We start from the raw sequence: 20,304 nt of genomic DNA, 5'->3' as shown, positions 1-20,304 counted from the left end.
GATCTCACTTTCAAACACTTGCCCTTCTTCTTCATGCTCTACAAGTTCACGTCTTGTTTCATAACAGTAACCAAGCAGCTGAACAATATTTTGATGATTCAATCCCCCAAGATTGTTTAACTCTCTCTTGAATGCTTCCTTATCAAATGAAAAAAGTCGTTTCACGGCAGCAATCTCCTTTCCATATAACACACCCTAGTAATGAAAATCCATTATTAGCAACTCCAACAGTTTTGCATATTGCTTTTGCATTCTTAATTTTTGCCAAAATTCATAAAACACCTCTCCAACAGTTTTGCATATTGGTTTTGCATTTTTGGAAACTTGGCAAATTCCAGGGAAGGCTTGTCATCTATGCAAGTCCGTCCGCGACTTGGCAAACACCGATCTGCCGCCCGCGCACGACCGCGACTCCCACGCGCGATCGGAAAACACCGATCACGGCAGCAGCAAGATGAATCAGCGATCGTGGCTTAGCGGCCACCGGCCAGCGGCGATTGTGGACTACTTGCCGATCTCTGAGGGAACTTGCACTGCTTGCCGATCTCTAGGCACTTCTTCTAGCGACCGACCATGGATTGGCCGATCTCCAGGGAGTAGCTACCGAGCCACGGGACGAAGCAACTGGCGGCGGACCTCCTCAACGCGAGTGGCGGTGGACTTCCTGAACGCACAAAGAAAGCCCACGAACGGACCGAGACCGCGTGTGTGCTGAAAACTTTCGGCAGTTGGGTCCATATTTTGGTAAATGGCAAGTCAGATTTGCAAAACTCTTGGAGATGTCTTGTTTTTCTCCTTCCTATTTGCTTTTCAGAGTTGGCAAACTCCAACAAATGGTAAAGAAAAAATGCCAAACTGTTGGAGATGCTCAATTGACATTGATGACATTGTTGCATATTATCCCACTATTACTAATTAGAGGCTTCAACAAATGTCCATGTTAATTCTTACAAGACAGCTAGAAAAAAAAAAGATAAATCCTAAAAATTTTCTTGTACATCGGGGTTATTTAAAACCTACGTACTGGACTCTGCACGCACGAGAGCATTCCAGGCATCGTTGGCTTCTCCTTGCGTTGACATGTGGTTTTGACTGTTTTGCAAAAAAAAAAAACTCCTCTATCTTTTCACAAATTAACCCGCTGTCCAATTTGCCAGCTCTTAACAGTCGTCCCATTCAGATAATTTTCGTGTAAGACCCTGTTCGAGAAATACTTTCTTTTTGCATAAACCTCCCCGCGGTGGACAGCCCCCCACTCGCACGGACTCTGAACCCCTCTAGCCCTCTCCTCATTCCTCTCTTTCCTTTCGCTCTCTTCTCACCGCTGTTTCTGCGCGTATCGCTACCATCGGTCCTCTGTCGCCTCCAGCAGCGCATCGGCGACGGCGACGTCGAGCTGTTGCGGCATCTACCGAGCCCACTCACGGAGTAACTCCTCATGATGCCCACTGAGCGAATCCGGTCAGCTCCATCCTCGATGGCAGCAGATCTGGGCTCGAGGGCAGCGGATCCGATTGGCCTACACCGGCTGCTCTGCGACGAGGCCTCCCAAGATACGCGCGTGCCGCTGTTGATGTGGTTGGACCGGTGGCTGCGTGTTCCACGCCCTCATCCCTCTCATGTGCCTCCATGCTCACCCTGCCATGCGCTCCTATGACAACACTCTCCATTTCGGTAGTCCGCAAAGAGGTCAAAGCCCTATTTCAACCTGCCACTCTTCATTGCCTCCATGCCAACATGGACGCCCCTCTGGTAGAGGTCCTTCCCCTGTCTTTCATCTTGTGTTTCAGATTTTTTTGGCAGAAAACTTCTTGATTTTGCGTGTGACTTTGAATTTGGTTCAGAGTTGTAGAATTGGATAATTCTGACTTCCTGGGTGCTATTCCAGATTGAGGTAATCCTATTTGTCTAGTGGCTTTGAAAGTAGGGAAGTCAATAATTTCCAGTGGACACTAGTAGTTCAAGCATTGAGATGTCTGATCTCCAGTCTCAACCAGACATGTGGATAGGTCGTGCAGAGCCTCTTGCTGTTGGGAGCAGATATTATTGCAATTACTTATGATATCACTAACAGATAATCTTCAACTAAACTACACAATAGATTGGCCAGGGAGAACGATATAGCATATGGTTGTATACACTTGAAAAAGGTCTAAAGTATTAAACTTAGCAATTTTTTTCTAAAAAATTCTTACTACATATTGATGCTGGATAGTAAGGCAAATTAATGTTGTGATTGATTTCAGATGGACGCTTTTCCAATATAGGTTAGATGGGGCCATGGTTAGTTCCAATAGGGCTTGTTAAGAATAGTTTCCGCAGTCTGCATTTCCATAGGTGTACATGGACTTTCCATTCTTAGTGTCTTTTTTTCCTTTTGTTTTCAGGAAGATAAATGATTCTTTGTTAATCTAATTCACCACTGAGCTAAGATGGCTATAGAATGAGGGAATTTGTTTGGATAATCTATGTCAAAGAGAGGGTTTTTGAGTTTCACCATTTTGTTAACTTAAACATTTTAATTAATTTGTCAGGCAAAGTGGTGCTTTTCATTATCTTTTTTGGGTAACATTTTCTGTTTGTTTATTTTCTTTACAGGCAATCACTTCTATGCATTGGTTTTTCATGTATGGTTTATCATACTTCTTAAGCTCTAACAGATTATATTTTCTCTCACATCTCACATAGGTAGTGTAGTTAGCAAGCTTTGATTGTTATTAGCAGAGAAGGGAGGGAGGGGGTCAAAGCAGGGAGTATCTTGCAGCCAACAACATGAGTGAGGTGTCATGCAGGTGCGGCAGGTAAGCCTTTTTAACATAGGTACAGTTGGAGTTCTCTTAATTTTGGTGTGGTCTCGACGCCTGGTAAAAGTTGTCTCTGGAAAGTAAAGGTGATAACTTTGCTTCTGTTACTTGAATTTGAGATGGTCGAAATTGCTGTGTTTTGAATATATGATATAGAAAATGCTCCACCATGCCTAGAAGGCGCACATAGCTTGAGAAAAATGGAGTTGAAGACATAGTTTGTCAAGGAGTCTCTGACTCTTATTAATTAGGATAAATAGCAAATGCATGATTGGTCTGCTGGTGCTTACTACGTAGCCAGAACTTTGAGGGTTTATGAATACTTTATGTTTTACATGAAACAAAGCTGTTTAGAGACAAAAAAAAGAAGTCATTGCTAACTCTGAATAACCAAAAATCTCATAGGCTAATTTATGTTATAGAGTTTTATATTTATAACCTTTCTAAGGCATCTCATATCCTCTGCTTTGCAGATAACAAATAATGGTGCTGTGAAGATCAGTTTCAATTGTTTATAATGCCATTCAGAAAGTTCCATCGCCTATCAATGTGTTCACCCTCTATGACTCAGGCAATTTGATAGAGTACATGCAGGCAGGCGATGCATACTTCCTCAGCCTGTGATCAGTAATATAATTATGCGGGTTGTTCTTGTCTTTATCCATCTCAAGATTTGATATATGTTGGAGGTAGTACAATTTTGTGATTATTTGACAAATTCTGTTCCATTTGTATTGTAGTCATGTCAGCAAAATGATAGCACATTTAGATATATTCTTGGGTAGCATCATCGTGTGTTTATGCATCTGGTCGATCAGATGGTTTGGGTCCGACTACAAAATAAATTATTTTGTAGCTAGCTACAAAAAAATAGTTTTATATATGGGCATTGCATTAAGAAGACTTTCTTACGCAAGTCGGAAAAACCCTTGAACCCCTGCTTCACCCATACATAGCAGCACCGTAGCCCATGTGAGAACGATTATGACCGAGATTGGGCAGAGACATGTACTTTGGCATGGGAGGAGATTTTTTTAAACCCTAACCTAAAATTCGCTCTCATGGGGAGTCACACCTAAGATCTAAGGGGTGTGGCTAGGTTTCTCTAACCAACTGGGCTAATTATGAATCCATGTCTGCCGTGCATACACTTGATTTTATTCTTCGAGACATTGTAGGGCGCCCAAAGGGCGCCTGATGTTCTAGTAGGTGTGAAACCAAGGTTATGCATCAACGGTGATGCGAAGGGAAATTTTCCTATGTCACCTGCTAAAACTTATCCTTGATCTGCCACCTAAAAAACTTAAATCCGATTAATGTATACATGAATTGTAATATCTTTCACACCACACATTATGATATTCTTGGCTAATAGATATAAAAAAGAACAATTTGCCCATCATCTTAGTTGACATAAATTTTTAAAAGGTTGTTATATGACAATTGGGTCGATCCATGTTGCCCTGGCCATTGGGTCAATTAGTTCTAGGCTTTATCGACCATTTCAGACTTTGAAGTGGCCCATGTGATACTTTGTGGCCTTACTTTTGTAGGTTGGGTCAACTATCCAATGGGTTGACACAAAGCTACCACGTGTACTAGTATGCAACCTTAGAACTATTTCCATCCCTAGCTAAGACCCATGTGACACAAAGTATACTATTTCGCAGGGTGATGCAAATTATTGTACTAGTATACTAGTATATGCAACCTTAGGATCTATTCAGTTGAGACCTAGGTACATGTAAGGATTGTCTGGTAGGCCTACCCTCCACAATTGCTACCACACTCGTAGCCAAGTAGTGGCACAAGTGCAGCCAACCAGCACAACGAGCTATAGCACCAGCACAACCATGAACCATGTCGCCTAAGCAGCCCACATAGTTGATAGCCTAGTATCCCACATCAACTCATTCCTCGATCAGATCCATCTCTACCACCTCTTTCCTCACTGAGAGTTGCCAATTGCTCATTGTTGACCATCTCTAGGTTTGGGATGTTGAGATGACTATAGTAGGGGTCGCTATTCTACACCTTAGGTGAACTGATCTATGTCTTTCTTGCATAAACGTGCCACTTCTCTTGGTCGCAGACTTTCTATTTCTCTCTTTCCAAATATTCCACCAAAAATAGATCATGAGACCATCAAAATTTCTCCTATGGGGTTTGTCAATCCGTAGCCTGCATCTGCGCCAGTACCCATGGAGTGATCCATTTTCTCCCACCGTGTCAATAGTTGATAATCCGAACCAATTTTTCATCACGGCCCATACTTGTTTTGTGAAAGGGCAATCCTTGCACAAGTGCGTTGGATTTTCCGAATCGACTCCAGTTGGCCTTTAGTCCAAACGTGGAAGCTTAGCATTAACCCTCTCTTATTTTTTTCTTTTATCTTTATTTTGTCTTTGTTTTTGTTTTGAGTGGCTGGCTCCAGTGGTTGAGAGTTTTTAAGTGGGAGTTGTAATTATGTTGTACTTCTTTTTATTTTTCCTCGTCTAATAAAAATACAGCAAAATCTTTCTGCCGCCTTTCGAAAAGCGCCAAAACTGACTAGAAAAAAAATACTGAGTACTACTGAATCGTGTTCAGTATCACCCACTACTGTTATAACACTTATATATATACACACACATAAAAGTGCTATTCTACACCAAACGGTTATACTGAACAGAACTTTGTTCAGTATTTCGTGATCCTAGATGTAGTACTGAATGATACTAAGTGTAGAATAATATTCTACATCTAGAATATAGATATTGCTTACGCATGGAAAAGATTACAGTTTAACACCAATGTCATACATGAGAATAACATTTAGGTGGTAGATTGGAGATTTAGGTTTATGCGAATGAGATGTAAGGAAATGTTTTCTTTTGTAAATATTTTAATGAGTAAACAATACTACATAGACATATAGGCATGAAAAAAAAATAATTCTACTCACCTTGTATACTTGTCCAAATGCCCCAGTGCCGAGTATATTTCCTTCAGAGAAATTACTTGTAATTTCGACCAAAAATTCCAGTTTCATGACTCCTCCTGCAGAAACAACATGTAGTATTCAAATTAGGTATCACCTGCGAGCTGTCTGACTGCATATATTATACGATATTGGGAACACAGAAATTATTACCTTCTTTCCTTTCATTTTTAAGACGCTGGTACGGAAGTTGACGTTTCCGTATAAGACAAAAGAGAACGGCTATCATGCTCCCCACAATCACTACTGTGCCGGTTACAGCTCCAGCAATGATAGCTTTACTGGAGATTTTATTTGTAGTAGTGTCAATAGAATTAGGAGGTCCTGTTATGTTATTACCTGATAAATTACAAAATTCTTAGCACTCAATACAAATGGATGCACGAATGAATAATATTACCTCTGTTCCCCAAAAGAATATAAATATGAGTTACGTGTTTGTTAAAATAGTTCACGTTTGACCAAATTTCTAGTCAATAACATTCATATTTGTGGCTTCACAATATTTTTTTATGAAAATACATTTTGTAGTTAGTATAATTGTATTCATTTGATATTATAACTATTGATTTTTTTATTTATTTATAATTGATCAAACTTAATGTACTAATATATGAGACTGTGCTAGAATTATACTCTTTTCAGGACGGAGGGAGTAGTATATATGGCGATGAAATACATGATCCGCACCTACCAACTTCGATCACCCTAGCTGATAGCTATCTAGTATGTACTTAAACACACTGTTACTATTAATTGAGATGCTTACATAGCTAGAGATGATGGAGAGACGAGAATTCTTATACTATTACTAATTAAGCCCCAATGGAGGCTCTATGTTAATTCTCACCAGAAGTGCTAAGAGAAAAGATAAATCCTAGAAATTCCCATAATAATAAAAAACATCAGACGACCTTCAATTTGATAGACTCTAATCACTATCATAAATAATAACCATTGGATGATTTTAATTTATAAAAAATTACCCACCTCTACCATTATAAAATATACAATAAAGTAACCCCTAACCTTGCATATAAATGACCCACCCTACCATTACGAAATGTAACTCAAAATAACTCCCTAAATTTGTATCTAAATTACTCACTTTTGTCATTATGAAAGAAAGTTCAAAATAATCCCCAAAATTAACATCTAAATTATCACACCTAAAGATACTTCAGAACAACTTCTAATTTTGTATCTAAATTAAAGAAATCTAAAATTATTCAAAATTATTAAATTATTTTTATAAATCACCTACCTTTGCTATTATGAAAGATATTATGATGTAAAACCATCTAATTTCTAGATAAATTATCCATCTTAGTTGTTATATAAAATAGAGAAAAATATTTCTGAATTCTACGAGTAAATGCATTAAACTAATACGAAAACTAATTCTATATCTATAAAGTATGCTACATATATTTCTGAATTACACACTATCATTATTAAAAGTAAAAAGTAGACATAATGATATGTACCACCACGTAAATCAAGTAAACATGTATATATTATGATACATGTTTATTTTAATAGCTTATGAAGTGGGAAATATTCCCTAACAAACTATATAACAATGACACCAACGATTTCACTTTAAGTTATATTAATACTCCATGATAATATATTTTTAGGCTGTTATCTTAAATATTTTGACGAAAGTGTTTCATGTCAATAGTAGCCATTTAATTTTAAGAAGCTATATATTTTATAAAACAATTTTACTACACATATAATTATTTGATATAACAAAATAATATCTTGAGTGTCATGGTGCAAGCTGAGATGACTATTCATATTCTATTGTGCAACTTAATATGTGGATAAAAAATTATAACAAATGGATAAAATTTTGAAAGCTAAAATATATTCACGAAGTTAAAAAAAATGGATGCAACAAGATCAAGTATATAACTTAAGGTTAGGTTTCAACTAAATACATGTCACACTATATCATCTAAGAAATTCTAACTAGAGGTGTCTAATGGAGCCTTTACACTAATCTTCATGAGACCCACTAGGGATTGGGGAAAAAAATCATAAGTATTAGAAACTCCCACAAAAACAATAAGTTCTAGCCATTAATTTAGTACACTATAATAATAATAGTCACAGAATCTATTCTATTTTCTAAATGGAGGTGCGGTGATGTTGACAAATAGATGAGTAATTATCACTTCTGTCCTTTATGATTTCTTTAGAGTAAACAATAATCCTAAAGCTTAGAGATTGATATCTTCTTGATATTAGCACCACTACCCCCATCCTATATCTCAATTCAACCTCTAGCATTGATCTTATGCGATGTGATGCAAGTTATAAATAATTATTTATGCCATCATAGTAGTTAAGAGTGTAATCTATGACCTAAAGTTCTTATTTGTAGAAAGTACAAATGGGGAGTTCATATATGATAAATATTATAAGCGCAAGAGTTTCAGCTTTATTTAATAATAATAAATTTGTATAGGAATTAAACAAGATTAAAATTTAAAAATAAATAATTAGATTCATTATGTCATATAAGATGTGGGATGCAACAGGAGTCATTATAGTTTAAGCTAAGCTGGTACGGTTTCAACTAAATGCATATTAAAGTTACACAGAGGTGACATGCATATGCAAAGGAAAAACTATAGATGTAGACAAAAAAAACATTTAGTTATTACAACTGGATCAGGGATGTTCTGTTTTCTTTTCAGCCGTACTTTTTTCTGCTAGCCAACGATGTTTTTCCTCTCGCAATAAATCAGCCAACAGTAATTTTAGTCTTAACTTTTCAGAGCAGCTAATATCTATTGCATTAGATAATATAAAGAAAGAAAACACTAGCTATAATATTGATTCTAAGCCACATACGAGAGCATAGGTTGATGGACTAGTATAATTACCCACCTGCTGGATCAACGAGCGGCACCACGGTGAAGCTGGCGTTGCTGTACCTGACACGGCAGCTGTAGGTCTTGGTCTGCCCTTCGATCCCGACCTGGAACAGGTTGGTTGCGTTCGCCGACAGGGTGTCGATGCACGCCTTGCACTTGTCCGATGGGAGGTCCCACGTGCATTGCACCAGAGCGAATGGAGCCGTCGAGCTCGCGGCGAACCGCTCCGGCGACATCGCCGCCTGCGCGCTGAGATAAGCTAAGCCCTGCTTCAAGTTGTCGCTGTACTGTATCTTCGAGGCCACGATTTCACTGCTAGTCTGGCTGAAGGCGATATCTGCAAGCATTTATACACATCTATCTATAAGAAATGGGAAAAAAAAAAGAACAACTATACCTTGTCTCAATCTATTTTCATCAAGAGCTAAAACATCGAGTTTTCTAGTACTGTCACATGCATATCACTTGTTAATTTCATGGATTATAGCAATAATGCCTAAAACATCACCTGTTTGTGACAAGAGAAACTACCCTCTCAATTTCAAATTGTAAGTCGTTTTGACTTTTCTAGGCACACATATAGCTTTTGCTATATATGTATCTAGACATATATAATGTGTATCTAGGGTTACGTAAAAGAATACGCGTGGTCATCCCCCCACCTTTTTTTTTTGCAAAGGCTTCACTGCTGCATGATCGGGCATTAGCACCGGTCGGGAAGGGCCTGTTGCCCCGGTTCCCGAGCCGGTGCTGCCCTTCCGGGACTAAAGGCCCACCCTTTAGTCCCGGTTCGGCCAACCGGTGTTAAAGGGTTTCTTTTTCTTTTTTTTTAGTTCACTTCTTCGGTTCTGTTTATTGTTTATATATAATATATAATAATAGGTTTTTCAATACATGTTTTGCTGATACAATAATATATTTATATTACACGCATATTAAGCATATATAAATGAAAATTATAGGCTAAGCTTAATAGTTAAGCTTTGCCTATAATAAAATGAATAGACCACATCAAAAATTAAATAGATATGTAAAAAGCTTTATATATATATAGTTTTATATGTACAAAATTCGTAACACATATATACATAGAGTTTGTTCTCCCAATGTCTACAAACGATACAAATGATCATCGTTGTTTGGTATAAGAGTTTCGTTGCCGTTGAAGTGAAACTCGCCGTTTGGATTGATCACTTGGTCGCGGAGAAATCCTGCTATCGTCTCTTGGATAGCTTTGATTCGGTCTTGTTGTAGGACCTTTTCCCTCAGCCATTCCGTCTTTAATTTGAAATAAATAAAAAAGGTATTAGTTATCTAAGTTATTCAATATAATTCAGGAGATAATGAAAAGAGACATGTAACGTACTCTGAGCGTCTCTGTGGGTGTTTGATTGACTTGTGCCATCATGAATTTGCACACGTAATATGCACATAGATTGTTCCCTCCTTCTTGTCTTAAACACCACTGTACGATGTATATATATATAAAAATATTCATAACCACGACAATAAGAAGGCTAAAAGTTAGCGAAAGTTTGTTAGCTAGTAGAACTTACTTGTGGATGTATTATGTTAAGCGGCGCTTTACATCCACTGAGATGTTCACGGTCAATGAATCTTTCCCAAACCCTATACACAGCCATTGTGGATCGTGAACTAATAATTACAGAGTCATATTATGATATTTTTGTAGCTGAGATCGACATTACGTACCTTTGAATAATGTTTACCATTTGTTGATAATTTTCTTGTGGTTTTCTCATTGAGTCAAAGATTATCAATCGGTTCTTGGGAATTTCAATGACCATGAGTATCCAGTGAAAGCTGTTTACACACACATATATAGGGTCAGTCCTATAATGTAAAATAAAATATGCATGCACTTAATAACTATATAACTCACTCGAAGTTGAAGGGGAAGAGTATTTTTTGTTTTTCTTTTTGGTTTACAAAGAACCTCATAAGATTGGTGCAGATTTCTGTCTCATAATCTGCTGTCCACACTGCCTGCGGAGCCTTGAAAACAATATAAGGGTCAACGAACCCAATACTATTGTCATTTCTCATTCTGAGCTCTCTCATTTGGTGCCTGCATATATACATACAAATCCTAAGTGTGTAAGGATTATATACATGTAATTAAAGAAGTTAGAAGTATAATAAAAAGGAAAAATACTTACAGACAAAAGCAGCTGACAAGAGATTTGTCAAGAGCGTCGAGGTGGCATAATTGGTGCAATTCTTCGAACTGCACGTATATGAGGTCATCTCCACGGAAGTAGTGATGTTGTCTAATACGAACAGAAATCCAATTCTCTCCCCTTTTAGACGCCTCAATGCACCATTTGTTTATTGCAAACATTTGTGTGCCGAGCTCGTGTAAACGCTTAGGGTCGAATAGACTCCTGCCCGGTTCATATCTTGCCCTCCATTGATCAACTACCTCGGCTTTTTCAAATGTATGACATCCAAGAATGGCGGTAATTTCTTCTATATTTAAACCGCTCTGTCCAAAGTAACTCTCAAGCGAGTCTAGCTCAGACAACGCTAAGGATTTCTTTGGCATCAAGTCTTCATTTGAGCCGTATTGATTTGGCACAATCAAAGGGGGCACCGGTTTTGATACTTCTCCGAGCTGTGGGACCCCCTTTCCTACTCTCTTCTTAGTAGGCTGTGAAGACTTGACCAGAGACCGCTCATAGTCCGAAAGTGCTGGCTTTTTCTGAGCTTCGCGTTGCTTCTTTTGATGGTCCGCCACCTTCTGCCTCAGTTCCGATGGCTTCACATAAAAGTACGGCTTTTCTGGGTTAAGCCGTTTTTTCCTTTCCTCCTTTATTTTATCAAAAAATTGTTGGACCTCAGCTTTAGATGTAGCAATTACCTCCTCTTCACTCTTTTCGTAAGGTAATTTTTCTGGCGTCTTAGCTCTCTTTGCTGAGGCAGCCTTCTTTGGAGGTGGGACCGATGACTTCGGTCCTTCTTGGACGGACCGCTTCTTACTACCTCGCTTTGGAGGCGAGGGGACCGACCGTGCACTCTTTGGAGAGGGCGGTGCAGGCGGAGGAGTTGGAGAACGCGGTGGAGGAGTTGGAGACCTCGGTGGAGGAGGTGGAGACCGTGGTGGAGGCGGTGGCGGGGTCGGTGTGGCCGCCGTAGGTGTTGGAGGAGATCCAGCATTGTCACCGCCCGCAGCACTATGATGCGCTGGGGAGAGAACTGGACTTAGGTTGGAGGAGTCCCTGCAAAGAAAACAATTACAAGTTTTGTGAGTAAACTTTTTTTAAATTTCAATACATAATAAATAATATAAGAAGTTTGACCAAAGTTTGTATTCAAACTTTTTTCATTTCAAGTCATCAAATGGGCTATTTGACCAAGTTTGACCAAAGTCAAAGCATTGGTTTTTACAAACACACCCTTTGACCGAACCCTAGATTGTCTCAAATGGAAAAGTCATGAATACAAAGTTTGCTACACTCATCAAGTTCTACATTTTGTCTAATGGTCAACTTTTCATTTGGAAAAGTTTGTACCACTGAATTTTGAATTTTCATAGAACTCATAGCCACGCAGCGGTTTCGGAACCCTAGATGGTCTCGAATGGAAAAGTCATGAATACCAATATTGTTCCACTCATCAAAATATACATTTCATATACAGACCATTTTTGCATTTGACAAAGTTTTGGGAAGGTGTAGTTGAAAATCCACAATTGACACATATAGTTTCATATAGTTTGTGTGAGATTCAAGAATTGGTGGGTATTGTTAACTTAGACTTTCTCAAATGGAAAAGTTGTGTATATAAAAAGTTTAGATCTTGAAGATATCTAACAACTTGGTATTCAAAATATTTTCATTTGAAGTAATTTAGTTTGTCATTTGACCAAGTTTGACCGAAACCCGTCTTGGATTTTATAGAAATGTAACTAGAATTGGCTCAAAATTATCCAAATGGAAAAATGGACAATATATAAAATATAGATTTTGATGATCTCTAACAACTTTGTATTCAAACTTTTTTCATTTCAAGTCATCAAATGGGCTATTTGACCAAGTTTGACCAAAGTCAAAGCATTGGTTTTTACAAACACACCCTTTGACCGAACCCTAGATTGTCTCAAATGGAACAGTCAAGCCGACACAACAGTGAACTTCTTCTTGACGTATGACCCTTGGTTATGATCCTGTCGTAACCATGGAGTATCCTCATTGTTTAACAGAATGCTTGGGTCTTTGTTGACTATGAAGGGCGGAATTCGATCATCCCTTTCGTAATCGCCTGACATGTCTGACTTGTCCTCAATTCCGACAATGTTTCTTTTCCCAGAAAGGACAATGTGGCGCTTTGGCTCATTGATGATTGAGTGGTCATCATTTTTTCCTCTCTTTGGTTTCGTAGACATATCTTTGACATAGAACACCTGACTCACGTCTGCAGCAAGGACGAATGGTTCGTCTTTGAACCCACTATTGTTAAGGTCCACGGTTGTCATCCCATACTCCTTGTCGACTATTACCCCACCTCCGGTCATCTTCACCCATTGGCACCGGAACAAAGGAACTTTAAAATTAGCTGCATAGACTAGTTCCCATATGTCTTCTATGCGTCCATAATATGTTTGCCTGTTCCCATTTGGATCCGTGGCATCCACGCGTACACCACTATTTTGGTTGGTGCTCCTTTTATCTTGGCCAACTGTGTAAAATGTGTTACCATTTATCTCGTACCCTTTGTATGTGAGGACATGCCATGATGGTTGCCTGGCCAACAAATAAAGCTGCTCATCAATGTTTTCATCACCTTGACATTTTTTGCGCAACCAATCGCCAAAAGTTTCCATGTGCTGACGCATTATCCAAGCTTCATTCTTCCCGGGCCACTGGGACCGTAGGTAATCTTTGTGTACCTCAACATATGGTTCCACCAATGAGGAGTTCTGGAGAACTGTGTAGTGTGCTTTATTGAAGTAATCGTTTCCCGTACCAATATATGTTTTCTTCCCAAGTGTTCCCTTTCCGCTGAGTCTGCCCTCGTGTCGAGATTCAGGAATGCCAATTGGGTCAAGGTCTGGAATAAAGTCAACACAGAACTCTATGACCTCCTCTGTTCCGTAGCCCTTGGCAATGCTTCCTTCTGGCCGGGAACGACTATGGACATATTTCTTTAGGACACCCATGAATCTCTCAAAGGGGAACATGTTGTGTAGGAACACAGGACCGAGAATACGAATCTCTTTGACCAGATGAACTAGGAGGTGTGTCATGATATCGAAGAAGGATGGAGGGAACACCAACTCAAAGCTGACGAGACATTGAACGACATCATTCTGCAGAGTAGCTAGTTGCTCTGGATTGATTGCCTTCTGAGAAATTGCATTGAGGAATGCACATAGCTTTACGGTGGCTAGACGTACGTGTGGAGGTAGAATTCCTCTTAAAACGACCGGCAGCAATTGCGTCATTAGAACGTGACAGTCATGGGACTTCAAGTTCAGGAATTTCTTTTCTGGCACATTAATTATTCCCTTGATATTGGAGGAGAATCCAGATGGGACCTTGATGCTGCTAAGACATTCAAACATGCTTTCCTTCTCTTCTTTGCTCAGAGTGTAGCTAGCAGGGCTTAAGTAATGACGTCCATCATCTGTCTTTTCTGGATGCAGGTTGTCTCGTTCTTTCATGCGCTGCAAGTCTTGTCGTGCTTCAAGTGAATCCTTAGACTTCCCGTAGACACCCATGAATCCGAGCAAGTTCACACAAAGATTCTTTGTCAGGTGCATCACGTCGATCGCGTTGCGGACCTCTAGGACATTCCAGTAAGGTAGCTCCCAAAATATGCATTTCTTCTTCCACATGGGTACGTGTCCCTTAGCATCCTTGGGAATAGGTTCGCTGCCTCGTCCCTTTCCAAATACCACTTTTATATCCTTGACCATTTCGAGTACATCATCCCCGGTTCGATTGAGAGGTTTGGTCCGGTGGTCTGCCTTGCCTTTAAAATGCTTGCCTTTCTTTCGTACTGGGTGGTTCACAGGAAGAAACCGACGGTGGCCAAGGTACACGACCTTTCGACATTTTTTCAAAAATACACAGTCAAGGTCTTCATAACAATGTGTGCATGCATTATATCCCTTGTTTGACTGGCCTGAAAGATTACTCAGAGCTGGCCAATCATTGATTGTTACAAACAGCAATGCTCGTAGGTCAAAGTGCTCTTGTTTGTACTCATCCCACACGCGAACTCCTGGTTTGCTCCATAAAAGTTGAAGTTCCTCAACTAATGGCCTAAGGTAGACATCTATGTCATTGCCAGGTTGCTTCGGTCCTTGGATAAGCACCGGCATCATAATAAACTTCCGCTTCATGCATAGCCATGGAGGAAGGTTGTAGATACATAGAGTAACTGGCCAAGTGCTGTGACTACTGCTCTGCTCACCGAAAGGATTCATACCATCTGTACTTAAGGCGAACCGCAAGTTTCTAGCATCATTTGCAAAATCTGAGAATTCTCTGTCTATCGCTCTCCACTGGGATCCATCGGCAGGGTGTCTCAGCATATTGTCTATCTTACGGTCTTCTTTATGCCACCGCAACAACTTTGCATTGTCCTTATTTCTGAACAGACGTTTTAATCGTGGTATTATAGGAGCATACCACATAACCTTGGCTGGAATTTTCTTCCTATGACGTTCTTCACCCTCAACATCGCCAGGATCATCTCGTCTAATCTTATACCGTGATGCCTTACATACTGGACATGCATCCAAATTCTCGTATTCCTCCCCACGGTAGAGGATGCAGTCATTAGGACATGCGTGTATCTTCTGGATTTCTAATCCCAAAGGGCAGACAACCTGTTTTGCTTCATACGTAGTGGTGGGCAATTCGTTGCCTTTCGGAAGCATCTTTTTTATGATCTTCAATAACTGCCCAAATGCCTTGTCAGATGTACCATTCTTTGCCTTCCATTGCAGCAATTCTAGTGTGGTACCCAGCTTTTTTTGCCCCTCTTCAGCGGTGGGATATAGCGATTTCCTGTGGTCCTCTAGCATGCGCTCGAACTTGGCTTTCTCTTTATCACTTTCACATTCTCTTTGTGCATCACGGATGGCATCACCAAAAGCATCATCGCCCCGATCATCTTCTGCCGCCACCTCTTCTTCATTATCTCCCCCCATTGCAACATCATTGAAGCCACCGTACTGAGCAATAATATTGGCATGGTCCAATTCTTCTTCTTCTTCACCTTCATCCATTATAATCCCGCTTTCTCCATGTTTGGTCCAACAAATATAGTTTGGTACGAAACCAGACTTTAATAAGTGTGAATGAAGAGTTCTTGAGTTAGAATATTCCGTCAAATTCTTGCACACGGCACATGGACAGCACATGAAACCGTCCCTCTTATTTGACTCGGCCACACTTAAGAAATAGTGCACGCCATTAATGAACTCTTCGGAGCGCCGATCGGCATTATACATCCAATTACGTGTTACCATCTGCATTAAAGATAACATATATATTATGAAAACCATGCACACATATAGTTTCTCATCTTATTGCACAACATGTCTAAGATACATAGTTGATTAATTTAGAAAAGCTTGGCTACAACAAATACAATCGCAACTAGCATTAAAAAAAATAAAACTAAAATGCACTTAAGCAACATAATTAGTTCGCGTCCGATCCCAACTATAATAGATAGATCATTCGCTTGATCAACTTCATTGAACTTCTTTCGTCGGCTCACTGCCTCACCACCTTCAGCCTCAACCACCTGTGCAAAAGATTTCTTAATGTGTTCAATGTATTCTTCCTCCCAGTACCAACCTGTACATCCGCCGGTACCGTCCCACTGAAATTAAAAGAGAGAATCAAAAGTTTAATTAATATCATTTAAAAAAATATGCACATATATAAGCAAATGTCTGGAAATAACTCACATTACGATCTGGACACTTGTAGAATATACGACCCTTGTTTACTCCCTCTTTCGACACTTTGTACTCCATCAAAATCTTCTGCCCACACTTGCCACAAGTAATGAGAGGGAGTTCCGGACGGTATCGCTTTTGAACCCGTTGAGAGACGGAAGACCCGGTCACGGTTGCCATCTACTATCCATACTCAATTTTAAAACAATTATAAATTCCACATTTACTAGTAAACATGTATGATACAATGGACATTATATGTAGTAATAAAAATAAATCAAGTGATATTAACAAAACAATTAATTTGAACTATCCTACTTTCTATGATCATAAAAATATACTATAATTCATTCTTGCAAAATATATTAAAACTAGGTCAACCATGAAATATGATATATATATATGGATAATAATTCATGTGAATGATTCAAAATAACAAAGTGGATTTGAGCTAAAAATGATGGGAACATCACAAGCCAAAAACAACATGAAAAAGATAAGAAAGGCTGAAGTTAGTCACCTCTAAGCGCGAAGAGACGATGACGGAGTCGAAGAAGATCAACGATGGGCGTTGGAGATGAAGAACAAATGAAGAACAAGCAAGAAGAAGCTCCAAGAACAACAATGGTGCTCTCGGTTTCAAATGGGCAGAGGGGAGGAGGGAGCCGGCCTATAAACCGGACCTTTAGCACCGGTTCAGAGCAACAACCGGTGCTAAAGGGTTACCTTTTAGCACCGGTTTGTAACACAAACCGGTGCTAAAGGGTTTGCCTCGGCCCGGGGCTCTGGCCGGTGCTAAAGGGACCCCTTTAGCACCGGTTTGTAATACGAACCGGTGCTAAAGGGTCTCTGCCCCGACAGCACCTGTCAGTAGCCGTTGGGCAGGACCCTTTAGCACCGGTTCGTGTTACGAACCGGTGTTAAAGGGGTCTTTAACCCCGGGCCGCAAAATGGCCGAGGTTTTTGGCCATTTTAGGCATCAACCAATGCCTCATTCTGTAGTAGTGCTTACTATGTCTCTAAATTTAAATTGCTTTTCCAAAGGCAGGTGTCCTGAAACAACTATACCTCTAGAAAATGTCTATTTCTTAGGGAGGTATTTTTAATTTAGAAGTGTTTCTTAGGATGTTTGCCTCAAGAAACAGGAATATAACCAGAGTTTGATGTCTTAAGCAAGCACCTCTAGAAACGGAGCACACAAATAAATCAATAACTATATGATGTCGAGCCGATACACTGTTATGCCGAAATTATAGAGTTTGTTGGGATCTAAAATTTTATAACTGATAAATTTTTCATTTAAGATATTTTTTGGGGCCTCCATTTTTTGACCAAAAAATATATTTGAATTGCTCAAACGACCACAGATGAAAATCTGCTCTATGCCAAAGTTGTACTTGATAAGATCTGAAATTCTATAGTTGACAACTTTTCTATTTGATTTTTTAGAGGACAAAATATGCATTACAATTATTTAGATCAATTTTATTATTTTATTTTTCAATAAAGTGATATGCAAACATGCCATATCAATGCTAATTAAAGTACTTGATGAGAGCTTAAACTTTTAACAAGACATCTTTTTCATTTGAGAATGTGTAGGGGTTCAAATATTTCATTAAAAGTTCTTTGATATATATTTTTTAAAAAAAGGAACATTTGAATTTTTCAAATAAATGACCTTGGAGAGGCAAACATGATCTGTGGCATAAAAGTTGTAATATATACTCGACTAGATCTAAAACATTTCTAGATGACAACCCTTTCATTTGAGATCATTGAAGGATATAAGCATTCTTTACAACTATTTAATTATTAGATCTATTTTAAAAAATGAATGCTAACTTGTTCAAAAAAATCTCATATATAAACATGCTCCTTGTCATAGTCATAGTTGAAAGTGCATCTAGGCTCGCTAGTGTGGGTTTTGGTGGTTGAATGACAAAAGTATTAAGGACTAATGAGTTTGATGAACTTAGGATAGATTTCATAACAAATACTTAGACCAAACTCATGCCATATCTCTAATGAATAAAAGCCAAACAAATGGATAAAGCAAAGTGAGACAAAGGAAAATGTGATCTCAATGATGTCTTACTTGTATGAATTAGAAGAGATTGATAGTTGATTGATATTGATCAAGGTTAAAGTATGAGTCAATAATGACTAAGTGAAGAAATGACAAGGAAAATATTACATGACAAATAGGCATGGTATAAAGCATATTATTTTGGTCTTGCATTTGAAGCTTGTTTGTATTGACGATCATTTTGAATTGGGATTTCATATGGTTGATCAAAGACAAGCATCACCACATTGGGCCTCTAACCAGTAATTTGTCTCATTAAGGCTAGTTAGCCTAAGGCCTTGTTTAGATGCACCCAAAATTCCAAAAGTTTATAAGATTCCCCATCATATCGAATCTTTAGACGAATGCATGGAGCATTAAATATAAATAATATAACTAATTGCACAGTTTGCCTATAAATCGCGAGACGGATCTTTTAAATCTAGTTACTCTATGATTAGACAATGTTTGTCAAATAAAAACAAAATGCTACAGTGTCAAAATTCTGAAAAAATTTGGATCTAAACAAGGAAAGTGCCACTTGTTTTTTCTTTTAGTTTCTTGACATAGCTCACAATAATCACTAGTCGGCCAAACTATTTCATGGCTGCCATTAGTCGGCCAGTAAGTCCTTCCGCTGCTTATTAATTTTACTTGTATATATTCTCTACCAACATGTAAGTCCTTCTCGCTCGCTGCTTATTATTAATTTTACTTTTCTTCTCTACCACCGACATGACTTCTGAAACTTGTACTAAAATAGAGTAACAGTTTGCGTTCTTGCCTAAATAATGGTTCAGTGAATGATTCTTGCATTGGCATCGACACTCTTGTTTAATAATGTTAATATATATTTTGCATTGCAAATTAATTTCTCTATATAAAATTAATATCATACCAGTCTCTGCGGTACCAAAGAAGCTGCGGTTGGAGTAGCGAATCATGCACTGATCGAACATGATGGAGGCTGTTACGCTGCCAGGGCAACGTTTCGCGAGTCCAGTGGCGTTGGAGCTGGCCGCGGTGAGGCAGTCGGTGCAGTCCGGCCGTGAGAAGTCAGCAGAGCACATGGCAAGGCCGTAGACGACGACGGGAGTACCCTGGCCGACCGTGCCGTTGAAGAAGCCGCCGTTCTTGGAGACGGTGGTGATCGGCAGCGTGGCGAGGAGTTGGTTTAGCTTGGCGGCGTAGGCATCTGTGGCGGTGTAGTTGCCTTCGGTTGAGCAGTCAATGTCTTGCAGCTGGGGCGCACCGCCGCCTGCGTCTGAGCTTCTGCTGGTCGCAGCTAGCAGAAAGCAAGACAAGAGGAGATGAAAGAAACAGCTACGTGGGGGTGCCATTGCTTGATTGCTTCGAGAGGGAAATTAGATAGATGAGATATATATACAGGGTGTGGAGAGTTAATTTGCTAGCTACTAGAATTATATTTTTGATCCACATATTATTATTATTACAACGAAGACTAAATTAAGTAATTAATGAGTCTTAACTACTCCAAATACAAGTGGGCCAAGTCATTTTATTCTATCCCAAGTTGCTTGTATATATGTACATTTCCTGTATAAATAAATGAAGTGCTCTATCCTATTTGAAATAAAGTTTTGGCTCTTCTCACACATAAAAGA

General features: G+C 39.1%; 1 protein-coding gene and 1 long non-coding RNA gene across 2 annotated transcripts; one reads left to right on the top strand and one right to left on the bottom strand.

Annotated features, from left to right (window-relative positions):
- LOC110430011 lies at positions 1,243-3,591 on the top strand. Its single transcript, XR_002447179.1, has 2 exons — positions 1,243-2,801; positions 3,278-3,591. It is a non-coding gene; the product is annotated as an uncharacterized LOC110430011 (long non-coding RNA).
- On the bottom strand, positions 5,541-20,019 carry LOC8066602 (cysteine-rich repeat secretory protein 38). The gene is made up of 5 exons (XM_002439065.2): positions 19,578-20,019; positions 8,686-9,009; positions 5,938-6,123; positions 5,749-5,843; positions 5,541-5,546 (listed from the first exon to the last, which is right to left on the bottom strand). Exons 1-5 carry the CDS (start codon positions 20,017-20,019, stop codon positions 5,541-5,543), a joined length of 1,053 nt encoding a protein of 350 aa, XP_002439110.2.

This window comes from Sorghum bicolor, chromosome 9, assembly GCF_000003195.3.
Source record: "Sorghum bicolor cultivar BTx623 chromosome 9, Sorghum_bicolor_NCBIv3, whole genome shotgun sequence".
Lineage (NCBI taxonomy): Eukaryota > Viridiplantae > Streptophyta > Magnoliopsida > Poales > Poaceae > Sorghum > Sorghum bicolor.
Note: the sequence above shows the minus strand (reverse complement) of the source record. Positions and strands in the feature narration are given on the sequence as shown.